The 22,310-nt window shown below is 40.3% G+C and overlaps 1 protein-coding gene across 3 annotated transcripts in view; it reads right to left on the reverse strand.

Annotated features, from left to right (window-relative positions):
* fbln2 (fibulin 2) overlaps positions 1–18,185 on the reverse strand; it is a 76,966-nt gene extending 58,781 nt beyond the window's left edge. For 2 of the 3 annotated variants that reach the window (XM_039612414.1, XM_039612413.1), the window contains exons 1-2: positions 18,047–18,160; positions 13,569–15,496 (exon numbers count right to left, since the gene is read on the reverse strand). In XM_039612414.1, coding sequence (XP_039468348.1) covers positions 13,569–15,402 — 1,834 coding nt within the window. In that variant the 5' untranslated portion in view covers positions 15,403–15,496; positions 18,047–18,160. Of the gene's footprint in view, positions 1–13,568; positions 15,497–18,046 lie in introns of all 3 variants that reach the window. The other variant, XM_031731739.2, reaches the window with a different exon arrangement.
* Positions 18,186–22,310: the final 4,125 nt, after the last annotated feature.

Below are 22,310 nucleotides of genomic sequence, written 5' to 3' on the forward strand. Positions count from 1 at the left end.
TGAAAGTGTATGTGATGCGATGTAATTTAATTGTTCACTCATTCAGTCTCAGTCATTTCAGCCAAACTCACATGTGGTAGATCAAATCACCAAATCAGTCATCATGTGCTGTGCATAACTCATTTGGAACAGTTTTCATGGTAATTCCTTAAAGAGGTACATCACTTCTAGGAGCCACAAAGACATACAAACCTGTATCTTCAAAGCTTTCTGTAAATACTTCACTGTTTGAATGCAGTCCAAAATTACGATCAAAGTCACTCTTTTTCCAAAAGAACTCAGGCTCAGTGTTTGCTATTGTGTATGGAAGACAAAGCCGGGTGATTAGCTGTGAACAGATGGAAGTTTTGGTCTCGGATATTCTTAACATGTGCAGACTACCTCAATGCAGGACTGGCACAGTGTGCTAGATGAGCTCAGCACACAGAAGTGAAAGAAATTCTGTTAAACTGATGATACAAGTAAACGTGCTTTGGCTGGACAGCCATGAGCAGTCCAGATTGTGAGAAGCATATTCCATGACCATCCTATCTGTCAGTGCCTGGGAGTGTGACTGGCATTTTGATTGCAGTTTTTCTCTGGGGACTGTCTGAGACCTTGAATCTGGATCTCAAAACTGTCCAGTGAGGACTCATGTTGGGCATCTTATTTTTAAAGGTGTAATAAAAAAATTATTGTAATAAATAATGTCTATAACATAATAACCCGATATATCTGGTTGATGATGAATAATAGCGACTCAACAATTACTTCACTCGGAGCAGAGATTTCAGGCTTTCCGATGTGTGTTCCAGGCTGCACTGTGTATTGGAGCAAACACTCCCCAGCTATTACAGTGTCAAGATGTTCTCAGCTACCAGTGTTTCTGAAAGCAAGGCTGAGATGCCCTTTCTTAAGCCAAACAAGCAACGGACAAGCCAGCGTTGTTTTTCCACTCTTCCACTAATATACTTAACTGCACGTTTCTGTGATTCTTTAGCCTAGTCACCGACTGGCTGCAAAGTCTTTCGTAACTGTCAGCTAACAACTAAAACTTGGACTGACAATGTTTGGAAGGCGGTGTCTTTTTTTTCTTTCCAAATCTTTAAAACAATTTTAATACACAAAGGTAACGTGTTATGTGTGTATGCTTTCTGCTTTCTGCTTTTTTCACCTTCAGTCTTTCCTCCTAGATATAGTTACCTGATTCTCTTAAAATGAAAGTGAAGAAAACATTCAGATTAAGCAGATCTGACTGACTAGACACTGACTATGTCAAACTGTTTATCCATAACTCTAAATGTGCAATTTTGCACACTTATACACAACATAATACAACTGTAATTAATATTGCATACACCTTACCTTGCATATACTGTATATATACATATATACATATATATATATATAGTATCACTGTGACGGTGTTGCAAATACTTGCACTTTGAATTCTGTTTACCCACATTTAAGCTACAAGATCTACAAAGCACTGTTTTACTGTTTTACTAACTATTACTTTCTTTTAGTCGTGTGAAGGGAACCTGCAAAGTAAGAATTTCATTGCTCTGCGTAACCATTTGTGTTTTGCGGTGTACATGACAATAAACTTCTTGAATCTTGAATCTAGCTTTTTGTTCAAGCTAATGCCAACTTATGCCTTTAAGTTTAAACCTGTCAGTCAATGCAAAAGTTTACAACTATATAAAAACCAAAAACGTGTGAATATGAAGATGATTTGGCTTTTCTGTCGAGTCCTCATTCTGCTCATCTGGATATTACTCTTGTCCATTATTATTACGTGTACAAATCTATAGCTAATGGGAGGCTGTCTGTATAAAGTTGTTTCTTGCTCACTCTTACACTGGCACTTTATACTGTGCAACTCTCTTCAAAAAATATAAGATAAAAAAATGAAGCAAAATGTCAAATGTGAGTATTTGGTGGCAAAAAAGTTTAAAAGTTAAACGGTTTTGAAAGTTACCAAATCCAGAAAAAGCATCACTAAGTTGGCAAAAATGTATACCCCTGGGAGCCTTTAAGAGCAAAACAGTCTCTAAGTCCTGCTGCTACTTTTGATATTGCAACAGCTTACTCCCAAGAGCAACTCTCCATAACTAAGAGAAGTCTGCAGAACACTAAAAGTATCACGACTACCACTGCTAACACAATGACATACGTGGTAGAAACTAGATTAACATACCAGGTTAGTGAATAGTTCGCATCTACATATTTATTTATATGTATTTATTATTCATTAAAATGAATAAAATAAATTTTTCCAACTTTTTCTGTGTTTCTAATTTAAAAGACTTCATCCAAAAACAATATTTTTGTCCAGATCTTTCTTTTGATCCTTTCTTATTATTGTAAGTCTCATTTTCAGCGTGTCCTGTGCCTGTGTGGATTGCCATCCTTTCCTGTTTTCTGTGGTTTTCTGTGTTTTTACTTCCCTCCTTTGTTCTCTGTAATGCGTTCCCCTGCACTTTATTACCCGTCTGTCTGTGGTGAGTGTATTTAGTCTGTGTCCATTCTCCCAGTTTTTGTCAGGTTGTTGTCTGTGCTTTTCCTCGTTCCTTGCAAAAAAATGACTTTTACAGCAGTGAGGAGAAACCTCGCTTGAGTTTTCACTGGTAAAACAGCACTTCAGTACTTCCCTGTGCTAGATTAGGAAGTGTTCTTTCATTATGCCAGCTATAAAAGTTTAGTGTTTCTTGTCAAATTTGCATTACACAATGTGTCTTGGATTTCTAAAATGAACTCAAATCAGAATCTTTTACCTCGGGGAAATCCCAAATCCCATCTGGAAGTGGGGATGTAACAGATGGCGACTTGAGCCACATTACTGTACACAAAGACAGCTGTTGTCGTCATGCCTGATTTATCTTGACAGTAACCTTTAAAAAGCGACTGACTCACCTGAGTCCGGGGACTGGGCGTGTGAAGCAGCTTGCTGACAGAATAAATCATCCTTTTTTGACTGATCAGCCACTCTGTCTCCCTGACAGACTGTTTAGGATATCTGAATAGCTGAGTGAAACTTTTACCACTCACTGCTTGCAGAGGACGCTTGTTTCTGTAAAAAAATTGAAACTTTTGCGTATTTTAGAGAAAACTGATGGTGGAGCTGCATAATGCAAAAGTGCTTCTTTACCGTAATACTTAGTCTCATGGACTGTTGCCACACTTAAATCCTGCAGATGCTACATTTTTCTATGAAGTTTTAGTTAACAGAAATCGCTGCACCTAAGTACCTGGTGCTTAACCAACTAAAGATATTTGTAACGTATTTTTATAATATGATTTTATGTCCATAATAACTGTGTTGAATATAAACATCAAGGAAGCATAGTCTTAAACTGAAGCCCCAGGTACACCACCAACCTGTTCATGTGTCTAACCGTTTTTCCCCACTCGGCGACACACCCGCCGGGGGTCAAACTCTGGTAATTGGTGATTCTGTTCTCAGACATGTGAAGCTAGAGACACCGGCAACCATAGTCAATTGTCTTCCAGGGGCCAGAGCAGGCGACATTGAAGGAAATTTAAAACTGCTGGCTAAGGGTAAACGTAAATACAGTAAGATCATAATTCACGTCGGCAGTAATGACACCCGTTACGCCAATCGGAGGTCACTAAAATCAATATTGAATCGGTGTGTAACTTTGCCAAAACAATGTCGGACTCTGTAGTTTTCTCTGGTCCCTCCCCAATCAGACCAGGAGTGACATGTTTAGCCGCATGTTCTCCTTAAATTGCTGGCTGTCTGAGTGGTGTCCCAGAAACGATGTGGGCTTCATAGATAATTGGCAAACCTTCTGGAGGAAACCTGGTCTTGTTAGGAGAGACGGCATCCATCCCACTTTGGATGGAGCAGCTCTCATTTCTAGAAATATGGACAAATTTATTAAACCCCCAAAATATGACTATCCAGAGTTGGGACCAGGAAGCAGAGTTGCAGTCTTACACGCCTCTCTGCAGCTTCTCTCCTCCTGCTACCCCCAAAAACCCATCTCCATTGAGACTGTGTCAGCTCCCAAAAAGACAAAAAAACAAACCAAAAACCAGCAATAAAAACAACTTAAACATAAAAAAATCACAAAGAAAGAACAATACAGTATCCACATCTGAACCAAAGAGTAAAACAGTGAAATGTGGATTATTAAATATTAGGTCTCTCTCCTCCAAGTCTCTGTTAGTACATGACTTAATAATTGATCAACAAATCGATTTACTCTGCCTTACAGAAACCTGGTTGCAGCAGGATGATTATGTTAGTTTAAATGAATCAACACCCCGAGAGTCATTCTAATTACCAGAAATCCCGAAGCACAGGCCGAGGGGGGTGGTGTGGCAGCAATTTTCACACCAGCCTATTAATTAACGAAAGACCAAGACAGACTTTTAATTCATTTGAAAGCCTGATGCTTAGCCTCGTCCACCCCAGCTGTAAAACTCAGAAACCAGTCTTACTTGTTATCATCTATCGTCCACCTGGGCCTTACACAGAGTTTCTCTCTGATTTCTCAGACTTTTATCTGATTTAGTGCTCAGCTCAGATAAAATAATTATTGTGGGTGATTTTAACATCCATGTAGATGCTAAAATGACAGCCTCAACATGGCATTTAATCTGTTATTAGACTCAATTGGCTTCTCTCAAAATGTAAAAGAACCCACCCACCACTTTAATCACACTCTAGATCTTGTTTTAACATATGGCATAGAAACTGAACATTTAACAGTGTTTCCTGAAAACCCTCTGCTGTCTGATCATTTCCTGATAACATTTACATTTACAATAATTGATTACACAGCAGTGGAGAGTAGACTTTATCAAAGTAGATGTCTTTCTGAAAGTGCTGTAACTAAGTTTAAGAATATAATCCACCCACTGTTATCATCTTCAATGCCCTGTACCAACATAGAGCAGAGCAGCTATCTGAACGCTACTCCAACAGAGGTCGATTATCTTGTTAATAATTTTACCTCCTCACTACGCATGCGACTCTGGATACTGTAGCTCCTGTGAAAACTAAAGCCTCAAATCCGAAGTACCTGACTCCGTGGTATAATTCTCAAACACGTAGCCTAAAGCAGATAACTCGTAAGCTGGAGAGGAAATGGCGTGTCACAAATTTAGAGGATCATCATTTAGCCTGGAGAAATAGTTTGCTGCTTTATAAGAAAGCCCTCCATAAAAGCCAGAACATCTTACTATTCGTCACTGATTGAAGAAAATAAGAACAACCCCAGGTTTCTCTTCAGCACTGTAGCCAGGCTGACAACAAGTCAGAGCTCTACTGAGCCAACAATCCCTTTAACGTTAACTAGTAATGACTTCATGAACTTCTTCACAAATAAAATTTTTATCATTAGAGAAAAATTACCAATAATCATCCCACAGATGTAATATTATCTACAGCTACTCTTAGTACCATCAATGTTAAGTTAGACTCTTTTTCTCCAATTGATCTTTCTGAGTTAACTTCAATAATTAATTCCTCCAAACCATCAACGTGTCTTTTAGACCCCATTCCTACAAAACTGCTCAAAGAAGTCCTGCCATTAATTAATTCTTCGATCTTAAATATGATCAACCTATCTCTAATAATCGGCTATGTACCACAGGCCTTCAAGGTGGCTGTAGTTAAACCTTTACTCAAAAGCCATCTCTAGACCCAGCTGTCTTAGCTAATTATAGGCCAATCTCCAACCTTCCTTTCATATCAAAAATCCTTGAAAGAGTAGTTGTCAAACAGCTAACAGATCATCTGCAGAGGAATGGCTTATTTGAAGCGTTTCAGTCAGGTTTCAGAGCTCAGCACAGCACAGAAACAGCTTTAGTGAAGGTTACAAATGATCTTCTTATGGCCTCTGACAGTGGACTCATCTCTGTGCTTGTCCTGCTAGACCTCAGTGCTGCATTCGATACTGTTGACCATAATATCCTATTAGAGCGATTAGAACATGCTGTAGGTATTACAGGTACTGCACTGCAGTGGTTTGTATCATATCTATCTAATAGACTCCAATTTGTACATGTAAATGGAGAGTCCTCTTCAGACACTAAGGTCAATTATGGTGTTCCACAGGGTTCAGTGCTAGGACCAATTCTATTTACATTATACATGCTTCCCTAGGCAACATCATTAGAAGACATAGCATAAATTTTCACTGCTATGCAGATGACACACAGCTCTATCTATCCATGAAGCCAGGTAACACACACCAATTAGTTAAACTGCAGGAATGTCTTAAAGACATAAAGACCTGGATGTCCGCTAACTTTCTGCTTCTTAATTCAGATAAAACTGAGGTTATTGTACTCGGCCCTGAAAATCTTAGAAATATGGTATCTAAGCAGATTCTTACTCTGGATGGCATTACCTTGGCCTCCAGTAACACTGTGAGAAACCTTGAGTCATTTTTGACCAGGACATGTCCTTCAACGCACATATTAAACAAATATGTAAGACTGCTTTCTTCCATTTATGCAACATCTCTAAAATTAGAAATATCCTGTCTCAGAGTGATGCTGAAAAACTAGTTCATGCATTTATTACTTCCAGGCTGGACTACTGTAATTCACTATTATCAGGATGTCCTAAAAACTCGCTGAAAAGCCTTCAGCTAATCCAAAATGCTGCAGCAAGAGTACTGACAGGGACTAGAAAGAGAGAGCATATTTCTCCTGTTTTGGCTTCCCTTCATTGGCTTCCTGTTAAATCCAGAATTGAATTCAAAATCCTGCTCCTCACATACAAGGTCTTAAATAATCAGGCCCCATCTTATCTTAATGACCTTGTAGTACCATATCACCCTATTAGAGCACTTCGCTCTTGCACTGCAGGCCTACTTGTTGTTCCTAGAGTATTTAAAAGTAGAATGGGAGGCAGAGCCTTCAGTTTTCAGGCCCCTCTTCTGTGGAACCAGCTTCCAGTTTGGATTCGGAGACAGACACTATCTCTACTTTCAAGATTAGGCTTAAAACTTTCCTTTTGCTAAAGCATATAGTTAGGGCTGGACCAGGTGACCCTGAATCCTCCCTTAGTTATGCTGCAATAGACGTAGGCTGCCGGGATTCCCATGATGCATTGAGTTTTTCCTTCCAGTCACCTTTCTCACTCACTATGTGTTAATAGACCTCTCTGCATCGAATCATATCTGTTATTAATCTCTGTCTCTCTTCCACAGCATGTCTTTCATCCTGTTTTCCTTCTTTCACCCCAACCGGTCGCAGCAGATGGCCCCGCCCCTCCCTGAGCCTGGTTCTGCCGGCGGTTTCTTCCTGTTAAATGGGAGTTTTTCCTTCCCACTGTCGCCAAAGTGCTTGCTCATAGGGGGTCATATGATTGTTGGGTTTTTCTCTGTATTTATTATTGTACAATATAAAGCGCCTTGAGGCGACTTTTGTTGTGATTTGGCGCTATATAAATAAAATTGAATTGAATTGAATTGAATTGAAGTATGGTTAAACTAGCTAACCTTTATTTAAGTAGGCAAATATAGAACATATTCTTATTTACAAATGAATCCTGGGAAAAGGTAAAGCTTCTTAAGGATGTAGAGGTAGGTATAAAAAGAAATATCAAACTAGAGTTCCACTCATGTCTGCATACTGAGATTTTTTTCACTGACTTTCAGTTTCACTAGCTGTTTATCTTTCTTTTCACTTCCTGTTTGATTAAGGTTTCCTAGGAAACTATGATCTTTTTTGGGCTGCAAGGTCGAGGGGTCCTGACTTATCTGTTATATGATCAGTTTTCTGAAAAGAGCAAAAATAAAAATACAAGAACAACTAGTGTTACCATCTGTTTATCTCAGAAAACAAACATTTATATATTAGTTTATGAAAAAAGTATTACTTTTTGGCCATATGACACAATGTGTCCCCCCCTAACCCTAACCCTAATCACAACAAAAGCGCCTTGAGGCGACTTTTGTTGTGATTTGGCGCTATATAAATAAAATTGAATTGAATTGAATTGAATGTGAGTAGCACTCAATGCTCCAAAATAAAACACATTGTTTCTGCATGCTCTGAAATTTAACATTGATTCTATGCTGGTTGTTTGAATGCGTTTCAAAGTTAATGAAAGTGAGAAAAAAAGGCACCAGACACATAGCTGAGGGTAAGTTCATTCTCAAAATTTGATGGAAATATGTTGCGAAATTTTAAAGTGCTTCAAGACGGAGCCTCAGTCTATGCTATTCCATTTTAAAACAGGACAGCACTTGTGTGACTGTGGCATGGTAGATTGATATAATCATATGTAATATGTGACACCATCCAGAGTCTGTAAAAGCTTCTATTTAGCATGTCACTAAAGCATAACCCTAACCCTTAAATGAGTTGCTGGTGACCTGGTGGACAGTAAGGGACTAACAATTGCCTAATCACATATTAATTCAACTCAGTTCAATTGAATTCAGTTTTGTTTATATAGTGCCAAATCACAATAACAGTTGCCTCAAGGCGTTTTACATTATAAGGTAAAGACCCTGCAATAATACAAAGATAACATAGAAAATCCCATCACTGAGATGATCCCCCCGTGAGCATACGCTTTGGCAACAGTGTGAAGGAAAAACTGTATTTTAACAGGAAGAAACCTCCATCAGAACCAGGCTCAGGGAGGGGCGGCCAGTTGGGGGTGAAGGGAGGAAGACAGGACAAAGACACACTGGTCAAAGCATAGGTGTAACCTACTTAAGAAGATGTAAAAGTTAGCAAGAAAAGATGGGATTCAGGTCTGTTATGACAAACTAATGATTTTCCTTCACTTCAAAATAATTACTTTATTGTGATTAATATATGCACATAGTAGCAAGCTCTAAGGGTCAGCGAAATCCATTTAATTCAGGGTGACTTTGAGAAAAAGTCACAAAACACAACAAATGCTAAAACTAATAAATAAAGCACATAATTTTGTAACACATAATGTGCAAGAAAAAACTTGGACTTTCCTTTGAAAAGCATTACCACAGTGCCAGTTTTTGAAAAAAGAAAAGAGAAAAAAAATCACTCCACTTGTGCCAGATGTTAAATAGTTGCAAAATCTTTCATGCCTTTCTTGTGCTATCCTGATATGATATGCCAGGCTGCTGATAAACTTCATTATCAGCAGCCTGTCGAGAAGCCCTGCGAGAATCTCCTTCTATCTTTGCTTTATGGTTTTCAGAAGCTACCTGTCTGTAGTCTGCAGTGTTTCTATCTGAAGAAAGCATGTTATCTGGAATAAGCGCACTTTCCCACCCCAACAGATAACCTCTCCTCAGTTTATCCTCCTACAGTACATATGCTACAGAGGACATGGCAATGTGTCATTTTGGGGAGGAAGCGTTGCGATCAGGTTGTGATCCAGCACCCAGTCCACTGCAGAAAAATCCTTCCCTATTATAATGAATTACTTTGCAAATGGCCTGAAAATAAATCACATGTGGTGCACAGAAATTACCTAGTCACATTCTTTCATCAGAATACTTATTAAAACCAGCCTCCTAACAAATGAACAACTTGATCATTTTATCATCCACATGCTCAATTAAAAATACTTCAATGAAATGTGCTGAATGCACACACACACTAACAGAGTAACCCTCTACAGTCCTGCATGCTAACATTCTTCATTCATAAAAGGCCAAAAGTATTTAACACAGGGAGGAGTAACAGGAAATGAATGAAAAAAAATAATGTTGTCCTCTATGGATAGCTTCCAATCTCAATAAGGAGTATGGCCACGTTGACTGTCAGGTATCCTGACACAGCCAGTGTTTGGTAGGCCTCATCCACTACTCTGAATAATTAAAACTGGTCCTCTTTCCCGAGTGTGTGCATGCTGTTGGTGCCTTTTGGAGCATTTTTAATGAATAACCCTGGCTATTATAATATAATATTATAATATTATAATATTATTCTTCCTGAGGGTGGCTGTAGCTCAGGGGGTAGAGCTGGTCACCTGCTAACCAGAAGGTTGGTGGTTCAATGCTAGTCTGTTCCAGTCTGCAAGATACTAACCCAAGTTTCTCTCCGATGCATCCATCAGAACATTAATGTGTGTGGATGTTAGTTAGGAAGCAGTAGAAAAAAGTGCTCGTGTGAATGGGTCAAAGCACAAGTTGTGTAAAGAGCTTTGCGTGTTCAAGATAGAGTAGAAAAGCACTCTATAAGAACCAGTCCATTTACCATATGGTTGTTATTCCTATTTACTTAACAATGACTAGTCCAAAAACACAATGGTGGCGGACATTGCACTCAGACATTATGTAGACAACAGTCTGCAAAGTTCTGCATAGATCCAGTACAAAACAATGCCAGGAGATTTACTCTCTCCCAGTGGATTCAAATGCTTTTGCAATGGGTTCACACTGGGGTCTTTAAACCGTTCAAACAATAAAACTCCATTTCCTATGATTCAGCTAAATTTAGCACATCCCGAAAGGTTGATTCTGTTCATCTGGACGTAGCGTTTTCAGTGGGAGAAACGTTTCATCACTCATCCAAGTGACTTCTTCAGTCTCAGCTGAGCACAAAAAGTAATGACTTTTGTGTTTAGTCGATTACTTGTCATTATTTTTGAGGGTAAAACCCACGTACTCAACTCTGCTGCTTAACCCACAAATGCATCTTCCTTACAAATGTGGCACCATTTAAGGGGACATAAGCAGACTTTCTATATGTATAAGATTTAGATAAAGTAATAACCAACCCCAACTCCACAACATGGGTTGGTTGCTAACATATTTTCAGAATAATTGACCAAAAGTTCCTATTATAAAACTACTAATTTATGAAAAAATGAAATAAAAGAATTTGGTCATTATGGTTAAACTGGTTGTGTGCACCCCCACCCCCCTTACTTTAATGTTCCTGGTCACAATGTACCGGTCAGTACAGCTCTTATATTAACATAACAAACATTTTTCACCACCAAATTCTGTTCAGTGGGTAGTTCAATGAGTCGTTCACTGAGTTGTTCAGTGGTCATTCAGTGGGTCGTTCATTTATTTGGTCATTCACTGGGCCATTCAGGGGTCAGAGGCCAAAGGGGGTGGGTGGATTCCCATTCATTTCCCATGGCGGTCACTTTTGACCGGGAACACCACAGGCCCCATCTTATCTTAATGACCTTGTAGTACCATATCACCCTATTAGAGCACTTCGCTCTTGCACTGCAGGCCTACTTGTTGTTCCTAGAGTATTTAAAAGTAGAATGGGAGGCAGAGCCTTCAGTTTTCAGGCCCCTCTTCTGTGGAACCAGCTTCCAGTTTGGATTCAGGAGACAGACACTATCTCTACTTTCAAGATTAGGCTTAAAACTTTCCTTTTTGCTAAAGCATATAGTTAGGGCTGCAATAGACGTAGGCTGCCGGGGATTCCCATGATGCATTGAGATTTTCCTTTCCAGTCACCTTTCTCACTCACTATGTATTAATAGACCTCTCTGCATCGAATCATATCTGTTATTAATCTCTGTCTCTCTTCCACAGCATGTCTTTATCCTGTCTTCCTTCTCTCACCCCAACCGGTCGCAGCAGATGGCCGTCCCTCCCTGAGCCTGGTTCTGCCGGAGGTTTCTTCCTGTTAAAAGGGAGTTTTTCCTTCCCACTGTCGCCAAAGTGCTTGCTCATAGGGGGTCATATGATTGTTGGGTTTTTCTCTGTATGTATTATTGTGCGATCTACTGTACAATATAAAGCGCCTTGAGGCGACTTCTGTTGTGATTTGGCGCTATATAAATAAAATTGAATTGAATTGAAATGAATAGATGTAACAAAGTTGATTAAATAGTCGATTTTAAATCAAACCCTTAGTCAGACCATACAATACATTATAAGCACAGAGGAAATGTCTTATACAGGATTATTTTATCGATTTACAGTGTTCAGGTCTTGCTATTAATTGTCACAATGCTTGTATTTTTCAATAGTGTAGCCACTGCACATGTAACTCTGCATCTCTTAGCCCTTCAGGCCACCAGTGTCTGGTTCTGTTGCTGCCTCGTGTTGCACACATCCTTAAAAAAAACACAGCTCACGTGCACCAGCAATAGATTATTTATCTCTCAGTCCCATATGAAAGGCTTTGACCAGCTAAATATAACTGAGTCAGCAATGTTGCGGTCTACCATCTGTGTAACTACCACGTACTGTCATTCAAACTACAGCCACATTTTTGTGTCTTTCTTTTTGAATGCTTTAACTTTTTTGAAAGTAAATAAATACCATAGAAATGTTATTTCTAAATCTTTGAAACAAAAACATTACCAACAAAGAAACACATCTCAAATCAAAGCAGCTGAGGCAGGTGGCCAGAAAGAATTTATAAGGTCCTGCGAGGGAGCTGAGCCCTTGTGATCTGGGAGCTCACGGTGAAGGATGGTGGTGATGGGTGGGAGACTGCTGTGAGCGGATGTTTGCCATGGGAGGAGTGTTTGACTCCCATTCCAGAAACATCCTGGACTCACTAGTTTTGTGCCTGCTCTGACACCAAGGGACATGTGGCTGTTTTTTCCATACACATGTGACATGACTGGTATTTAGAATGGGACAGAGAAAGTGCAGGCAACTTTGTACAGCTATACATCAGGAAGACAGTCTTAAATGACTGTAGTAAATGAATGAATGAATGTGGTATTTAAAATGATTTATGAGCTACTACGAATGTAAGCTCAAGCATGTGCAACTTACATCAAAAACATCGTCAACATAAGGTTTCTAGACACTCAGGAATAAACGTCCAATACGTCCAATACAAGAAGATGCCAATGTGTCCACAAACACTGGACAACACTCCTCAAAAGGTGCGACTTTTATTTCAAAGGCAAACTACTGTAACTGCCCCTGTTTCCAGTTTATGACACACTTTTCACAGTTTCACTACGACTTGGAGAACAGTTGGTGAGTGTTTGCAGACAAGTCAGTGTCATCCATTCAAACTACAGTGACTACAGTCAAACGTTTTGACAACAGGTTGTATCACATCAATACAACTGGCAGAAACCTCAAACAAATATGCGCATGTTGTCAAAGAAACCAGAACATGCTATAGCACCAGTTATATTAGAAATAAAGCGCATATTTCAATAAAGTAAAGCAAAGAATCTCTGTGAAGGATGTTTTCATGATGTTAGCAAGTAGCAGGCATTCATAAATAGGTCTGCTTTTCCCATACAGACTAAAGCAGTACAAGTTGTGAAAAATTCCTCCTCTTTAGGACAAGAAACAAAGTTCCTCAAAATGTTCATACTGCTTCAGAAGTTTACTTTTACTATTTGATGCATGATAATAATGTTTTTTTTAAGTTACAAGGCTGTCATTAGAAACAGAATGAAACAGAACATTTTTACACTTGGCTGAGGTAACATATGACACATCTACATTTTTGCCAAGTCTAAAAATTATTTTGTAGAAGCTTTCTGTTTAACCCCAATTTTAATCCAAGTTTCACATGGAAATTGTCCGTGTGCTAAAAAAATCTATTGTAGGTCCATGCTGCTGTTTATGTTTCTATGCTAAAAAAAGCATAAACTAGGATCCAGAAGAAAACATGCATAGCAAGGCTTGTGTAATCGGTTCTTTTTGACTTACCCTCCTTGGGTTTGATGGGTAAAGCAGGGCGATCTTCCTCAACCTCTTTCACCCCTTCCTTTTCCTCCTGTCTTCCTTCACTGTGAAGGTTAATCACCATCTGATTTGGCTCTCCACTGGGCTGACTTTCTTCCAGTGTAACTCTCATTGGTGGCTGGGTGGTGGTGATAAAATGGAATACAGGTGTTGTCAGGGATTCAGGCCGCCTTTGGGAAGGAGTGACGGGCTCAGAAGTAGTCTTTTCATAAATGCTGGTTGGAATGCTGCTCTCTGAGTCCTCCTCGCTTCTCTCTTGTTGCAATGTGTCGATAGTGTAAGGCACGTCCTTTCCTTCAGGCCCAGACACATTTTGAAAAGTTACTATTTCTTCCTGCTTCTCCCCTTGCATCTCTTCCTTATTCAACCTTTCCTTGTCATAAACTGTGAGTAGCTTCTGCATTTCTTTTGGACCATTTGAATTTGCCTCAGGATGGATGGGAACCTCTGATCTTTCCATGGTGTATAGTGGAAAATGTACTGTATCTGATCCTCTTTCTTGACTGGATTGGATCTCTGTACCCCTCTCTGGAAGACTTACATTGGTCTGACTGATAGAACCTCTCGGTGCCACGCTATCTGATGTATTTTTGTTATGTGCCTTAGTTTCAGTGCCTCTCTGAGGATAAATGGCACTTTCTGAACCTGCATGTGGATACTCAGTATGTTTTTCACTTTCTAATTCTCTGTGTAATGGAAATATGCCACTACCCAAACTCTTGTGGCCATGCAATGAATCGTCTAAATCTGTCTGTGGATGTAAATTATTAAAAAGGACACCTTGCAAACTTGTTAGACCCTGCGAGAACTGCCAAGAAGATGTGGCATGCATATTTGGCATGTTAGTAGTCTGCTCTAGTCTCAGGGGACTTTCTGTCACTTCTTCTCTGCCTGAAGGATGGTCACGAACTCCATATCGTTCTCTCAGCGCCTGCTTGCCTTGCCTGTCAAAGCTCTGAAGAGAAGAGATGCGGTCAGGTTTGACAGAGCCTTGGGACACAGATAGAACTTTTTTAAAGGAGGAGGAAGATGGGGTAGGAAACAGCAAAGACTGTGGGTAGGTCTCTGGAAAGTCTGTAGGACCATAATCATAGTCTTCTGGTTCCTCTTTATCAAGTGGTGACAATTTAAAGAGAGGAAGATTTCCATTAGGAAGGTGATAAGGAGTGGCAAATTGATCTGTGTGGCCTTGTTGATCAAACCTGTATGGGAAATTATCATGCCTGATGACTGTATTATCCTCTGTGGGTGCAGCTAACATGGGTTTATGAACTTTCTGCAGATCACAGTCTGGTACCGGGTAGCACATAAGCTTCCCCCCTTCATTAGGGCAGTGGCACACACGGCAAGGGTCAATGTGGAAGGAGTGTCCAGCCTCAAACTTTTGTCCATCATGAACACACCCAACTCGTTCGCACTGCATGCAGCCATCTGCAGGCTCGGAAACGTCGATGCAGTTTGGTGGCATATCAGGACAGCTGATGAAGTGGCAGCTGATCCGGCCCCCTCCTACAGGACAGGAACACTCTGTGCTACCATAGTCAACAAAGTAGGAGTCTCCCTCGGGCACCTTGCCATTCTTGAACCCAGCACTGACGCAGTCGTAGTACTGGTATCCCTCACATGCACATCCTTTTTGTAAACACGAAGCACAACAGGCACCTCTCTCCAGGACTTCTTCGATACAGTTGTCCAGCAGGGGACAGTTTGTGCCAGTGCAATCAAGCTGGCACAAACAGACACTCGAGTAGAAAAAAAACAACGCACACTGCAGTAGTGCTACTTCAGCTTGAGCCATGGCACCTGGTATATGTTCAGTAATGATGAAGATCAAGTCTTTAGATTATCTTTAATGACTCTGGCACATTCTGCTCATGCAAATCACCTCTGCTCTGCAAGAAACAGGGAAAAAACGGACAGAAAGACAGGTTTATTTCTCAAAATGCAAGCAAATCAACCTCTGTCCAATTTTTACAGCCTTGCCATCTTTTTAACATTACGACTACATACTTGTCATTATCATCAGCTGGAGTGCACTGTTTTGAATCATTATGCAGGCTGTCATGATGAAACCTGGAATCTGCCCAGCTTCTAAATTTCTAGTGCATCTGTGATTATCTCCATAAAAACATTCCTCTCATAATCTTGTGTTGCAATCAACCTCTAGCAGTCTAACAGCTGAACATACATGAGATGCCTCATAACAGTTTGGCTGTTGAGTTTGTTGGAAAGTGATTACACTTTAAGAAAAGCACATTCTCTAAGGTAATTAGCAGGGTAGGGACCAAAGTGCTTGGCCTCCTTTAAATAATGATTCTCACTGGAAGTTTCAGACTCAAAGTGATTTTATTTACTTCATTATTTCACTTCATCAGGAAGGAAAAATGTAAAATCTTTCACTTATTTTATCATATAGAATGTGCCAAAAATCCATGCTGCCTTACACTACAATGTTCTAATTCTGAGAGCGCTCCAAGAACTACACATTATGCTTTTGTAAAAAACCTTTTGGACTGATCTAATTCATCATCAGCGATACTAGGTATATTTTTCCCTGACCTTTAGGTCATCTCTGCAAATAAATACACCCTCCCTTCTTGGACTGACATGAAGTTTCTAAGCACTGAATTCCACAGAGAATTCCAATGAACATTGTTGTCAGGAAAAAAAGGAATTCTGCTCCAAACAAGGACCCGCGTCGTCTGTTAATCCCACCTGAGTCATGAGTAATACATCTGATGAGGAAAACAGCTCATGGCCTTAACAGATTTGAACTGCTTAGCTCATTATAAGTTTTAAATTAAAAACGAATTTCTTTGTTTTGTTTTGTTTTGTTTTGTTTTGTTGTTGTTGAGGGGTTTTTCTTACCTTATGCCATAAATTCTCAATATAAAACTTAAAAACACAAATCAAAATCTTGGCATTATAGCCAGTGTCAAGAAACTATCAGAAGCATTTATCACTATGATTTTTCAAAAAAGTTCCCGGAGGTTGTGAGGAAATTCCTGTCAGAGCCTGCCATAAAGTGAATCACAATTAGGTGGTTAAAATCTGACTCCATCATAATTATATGGGTCCAGAAAGTAGGGGAACTACACAAGATCGAAGCCAAATTTATATAAAGTAGAGACCTGTAATGAGCCAATTATTGCAATGCTGTTATTCACTCTGTGGCAACTGTGTATTACACTCTACTCTCTTATAACCCTTTTTCACCAACACAGTACTGGTGCCTAATCCAGAGCATATTTCCATTCGTTTTAGCTGCAAACATGAGTGGTGCTAGTGTCGAAAAGCAGGCAACAGCACAGGTCCTTGAAATTTCTGGTTTTAAACTTAAACCACCAATGTGAACAAGTGTAGTTGGAGCTACCACAAGAAACTTTCCCTCATTTGCTGGAAATTGTACCAACTTTTGTAATGTGATGCTAGCAACATTTGTCTCTCAAATGCAGGCAAGTTCTCAAAAGGCATCAAGGCTGAACTCTTTCCATCTGACAGCATCCTGATGGAAAAGAGGTCCTTTGAACTGCCCTTTTTCATACAGATGCATCTATATAGATGTATCCGATGTAATGCAATAGCAGCTTCCTTCATGCTATTCTGGAGGCTTTCTGTTACCAAACCTACAAGTTGGCTCATGACATTTGTGTCAGTGAAAGTGTCATGCACATTTACTGCAGCAGACACAATAAAAGCTGGCAAGGAATAGCTGCAGAGGAATGCAAATACAGCAGCCTGGTGTTTCCCAGAGCTGTGAGGGAGGGGGGATTCCTTCATTTCTGCCTGCCAAAACACACACACACACACACACACACACACACACACACACACACACACACTATACACACAGCTGACGATAAAGCCTACCAAAAGTAATGCATCGCTCTGACAAGGCCTGACAAAAGAGTGTTTACTTTTAAAAAAGGTTTTCAGTACCAGTCTTCATCTGTGCAGTGCAAACTCGCTTTGGAGAGCAGGCAGAAATATTCATTTACACCGTTAGACGTTAAGAAAAGTCCCCCTCAGTAAACTCACGACCATATGGTGCAAACAAACTGTAAGCAACTCTACAATTTCGCCGCTGTTTTAATGTAATTTGTAACTTTCTCTTGATAAATGAGTGCGGCTACAGCAGATTCAAACAGAAGAGTTTCGAAAGACTTTGCATCTTTTCGCACAAACAGCAGCAACCTGTCTGCACCTGATAACTGTGAAAAAAAAAAAGTTGTTGCAACACCGCAGTCAGACACGGAACAAAAGTGAACCCCGGAGAAAGTTTGGAAATGCTCATCTGTGCTGAGCCACGCGTAAAAGTTCTCAGCGCAACATCCATGGAATAAAGCTCAGCCTGATTTTAACGACGGCGCACAGGCTGTCGGCGAAAAGCTGTAAATACTGTTTAAGGAATAAAGCCGGGCAGAGACGCTGCTTTGTGTTACCTTGTAGAGAGCCGCCGGTCCTCTGTGCGCCTCCAAATGTGAACCTTTTGACCATCGACGTGCTATTGGGACCAAGGAGGCAGGCTGAGGGGGAGGTACGAAAAGTTTCCCTGCTGGAGACTCCGGAGGAGATCCCATCCTGATCCATAATGAAGAGCAGGCTCTGCGGGCATGGGCCCACACAATACAGCTGCTAAAGATTTGATTTGAGAGGACAGGTGTTAAAAATAACGAGTTCATGTTCTGTGTTATTACGGTAATTAAAGAGTGAATTAAAACCGTGCCTATAAAGCAGACACAAGGCTCTTTTAAGAAGGACAATGCCCCAGGACTTGTTTCCAGGACTTGTTAGCAGCACAGTGAGTCCAACGGGAAATCAAAAAATTTAGTACTTGTATCGATTTTCACGCTCCGTTTGCTGTAAATAATCATACTTGTGTAGAATTCATGCTTTATGAATGAAGCCCCCTTTTCATTTCTATATTGAGGAGACTGATAAAAGTCTCACATTGACAGGTGACAAAGTAAAAACCTAAATCACTGAGCCCTACAGTGGGGGCTGCTCTGGTTCTGGTTATGCTGCCATGGTTTGGATCCTTGTCGTCTTACAGGGAAGCAAACCAGTCAAAGGCGGTTCTGAATGATCGCTTTTATTCTTGTATGAAACATCTGATTTCTTCAAGGATGACATGCATAGAGCATGTAGCATCACCTGAAATAATGTCAGTCGTACAGTTTTATATATCATAGAGATAGTATGCCTATAATGTCTTGGTTTTTTTTTTGCTTTGAGTGCTGACCAATCATATTTGATATTTGGTTGTGTGCAGGTAAACAGTCAACATAAAGCGCAAAAACAGTTGACTGCATTGGCATAAATACAACCTGGAAGCCATCAGCCTTAGGAGAATGAAACACAGGAAATGGTCCAGAGATGAATCAACCCCAGGCCCCTGCAGCATTTCATCAGGTGAGCTGAACCAACTGAGGTGTGGTGGCACCCGAGCAGAGGAAAGCACTGTGTTGGAAACAGCTTTGTGTCTGAGTAAACCTAACAGAAGAGTGTTTTAACATTCAGATAGGTGATATGTATAAACACAGATTTGTTATGGGTCCTTCCAGAGGTTTAACTGAAATAAAGCTTCATAATCAGGACACTGAGAAAAAGAGATATTGGTTTCATAAGCAACATTTTATTGATGCGCTCACATAGTCCTGCTGCGTGTTTATTAACGTCATGCTTGTTCGCGTCCGTCCTGTTGTTCTGTAAAGAGCTGCACAGAGCCCAGCAGTGAGTACACTCCTGTCCACCTGTCTACCTGCCTGCATGGCATTTTTTAGGTCGTTCTCTTTAACAATTTTTTTTTCAGTTTTTCTTCTTCTAAGGCAAAAAAAGCACTCGAGTACATATAGTAGATCACAGTTTTCATACATCACTGTTGCTGCGAACTGTCTTCAGGTCAGTTGTATGGTTGGTTTGCTGCAAATTTAAGCTGATATATGTTCAATTCATCAATAAACAGCCTGTAAGCGGCTCACAGTACAACATTAAAACCATCTGGGTGGGTTTAAGGGTGTGGATTCTGTGGATAAAACTTTTTCTACACATTTTCAAGACTTTTCCTGGGAAAAAGTTGGATTAATGCCTTGGACTCTTTGGTGAGTTCCTCAAAATGTTCCTGAGCAGTGTTTGGGAATGCTGCTGCTGTCAGAGAGCGTCGTAGAGTGCATGTGTATTACAGGATAACATTGTCTTTAATGAGATGATCGTTTTTATTGATATTATATTCATATTCCTTTTATTCAAAAACATCTGTCAGCAGCTTCGATCTTGTTTTGTGGTCTTTTAATGAGGACGCACCACTGCTAAAAGCGACTGATGTTTTTAGTGACAAAAGATGATTTAGTATAGTCGATTCGTGTTGAGAACTTGTTGTTAAACATCTGTTTTCTGTTGTTTGTCAAGAAATACAGAGTGGTGTGTTATGATTCAGTGTTATGGATATTTTTTGTACTGTGTTTTTTGGTCTGCCACACCAGAGGGTGGCATAGTTTGTGTCCTGTGTTATTGCTGCTATGTGAGTTCCAGGTGGAGACTGACCATTGGTGGAGGACTGGGAGAGGCCGGCTATAAATGAGGACCCTTCTCAACTGGCACGCCCCCCCCGCCTACTTCCTGTTCCCAACGAACTGTACATGTGGCTGCGTGTGAATTTGTATTCTGGAAGCTTTTTCTGTGTTGTAAATAGTGTTGTATATAGATGTAAATAGTTGTCAATACTTAATTTTACTCGGTAGCTGTAGGGGTGAGAAGCCATTTTTCTTTGGGAACCTTTTCTCCTGTTTTTGGTTAGGGAGGCAGGTAAGACACCTGTAATTTTCTTTTGTTACACCCCAGCCCAGGGAAACCCGGCGTGCAACATAAGGAAAATAAAAATAAGGAGAACTGCCCCCACACTCCCTGCTCTCAAGGAAGACGAACCAAAAAGACAACTGCCACGGATTTCACAACAGCCAGTCAGTTTATTAAGGCCCAAAAGGTAGCGGGCGTCAGGGTGAGCATGGCCAAAACAACAAACCAAAAAACTCTAGAAATGAAATGCAAGTGGCTTACCTTCACAGAAAACCCCAAAAGAAAATTACAGGCGTCTTACCTGCCTCCCTAACCAAAAACAGGAGAAAAGGTTCCCAAAGAAAAATGGCTTCTCACCCCTACAGCTACCGAGTAAAATTAAATATTGACAACTATTTACATCTATATACAACACTATTTACAACACGGAAAAAGCTTCCAGAATACAAATTCACACGCAGCCACATGCACAGTTCGTTGGGAACAGGAAGTAGGTGGGGGGGCGTGCCAGTTGAGAAGGGTCCTCATTTATAGCCGGCCTCTCCCAGTCCTCCACCAATGGTCAGTCTCCACCTGGAACTCACATAGCAGCAATAACACAGGACACAAACTATGCCACCCTCTGGTGTGGCAGACCAAAAAACACAGTACAAAAAATATCCATAACACTGAATCATAACAGGTGGCTTGTAATTTCTGCTAATTGTAGTGTTTATGTTAACCTCTTGACATCTACCAGATCACTGGGATGGGGAGGGTTGGGTTGTTGTTTAACAACATGCTAAGCAAATATAGTTTTAGAAACTTAAAGATCAAACTTGTTCCACACACCCCCTTTCAACTTTCTTACTCCGTGTTGTAATATTGCCTTCTGGGTATACCAAATATGGTTGGATGTAAATCGAATCCTAGCCCTAATTAGGTTTCTGGAAACCCATTGGAAATTTCTCAAAATGTCCCTTTTGTGGAGATCAAGAATTTTGTGTAAAAGCTAAAGGCAAATGCACAAAATGATATTTTCCTAATATTCCACATATACCAGAGCCATCGTCTACTTTGACAGGAAGGTGCTGAACTGAATGCATTCTACTATATTTCTCCTCTCATAGTTTGCTTTGTGCAGTAAAACATTATATGAGCAGTGCAACTGTGTTTCTGGACTCCCTCATTTTTCCTTCAGAGCCATGTTGTTGGTCCCCAGAGTAAACTTAAGCCTCTGTCCACTGCTGCATCTTGAAGGGTCTTGCATGTACCTCTTAAATTGAAGGCTGTAACCTTGGTTAAACAAGAACCTTGTGCTCACTTCATAACTCATGATGCTGTCTGTCTCCCGCCAGTTGCACACCATTCATGACACAAGGCCATGAGCTATCTTAACTGCACACAATGGACCCAATCTCCTTCAAACACAAGTCTGTTTTGGATTACCTGTCTGAGCACACGACTCCCTGGAGGCATAAATATACATGTCATTCATCTGAGCGTGTCTCTGCATTCACACGTGTTAAAGAACTAACTTAGCTTTAGCCAGTTTTAATATGTTCTCAGCTTTTGGAGGGAGCATGACCCTTAAACAGCAACTGCGATAAAGCTAAGCAAGTTTACAGCTAGGCCTATCTTGTGTCTTTTATTTGAAGTATACCTTTTGGGCGTCATTTTAAATTTATCATAAATTAGGAGTGTGGGTTCAAAGAGCACAGGGAGACCAAGTGTTTGGATGAAAATGTGGCATGCATGACATTTGAATGGAATTGCTCATCATGCTGCAGCAAAGTGATCCAATCATAAGTGTGGACCACACCCAGCAGCTCATATAAAAGTCCTAATGAGGAACTGTCAGGGCCTGAGGTGAAGTGGTGTGATAAACACATCAGCCCTGATCGCAGATAAGGCCGCTGCCAGGGGAGTGGG

This window comes from Oreochromis aureus, linkage group 5 (assembly GCF_013358895.1).
Source record: "Oreochromis aureus strain Israel breed Guangdong linkage group 5, ZZ_aureus, whole genome shotgun sequence".
Taxonomy (NCBI): Eukaryota; Metazoa; Chordata; class Actinopteri; order Cichliformes; family Cichlidae; genus Oreochromis; species Oreochromis aureus.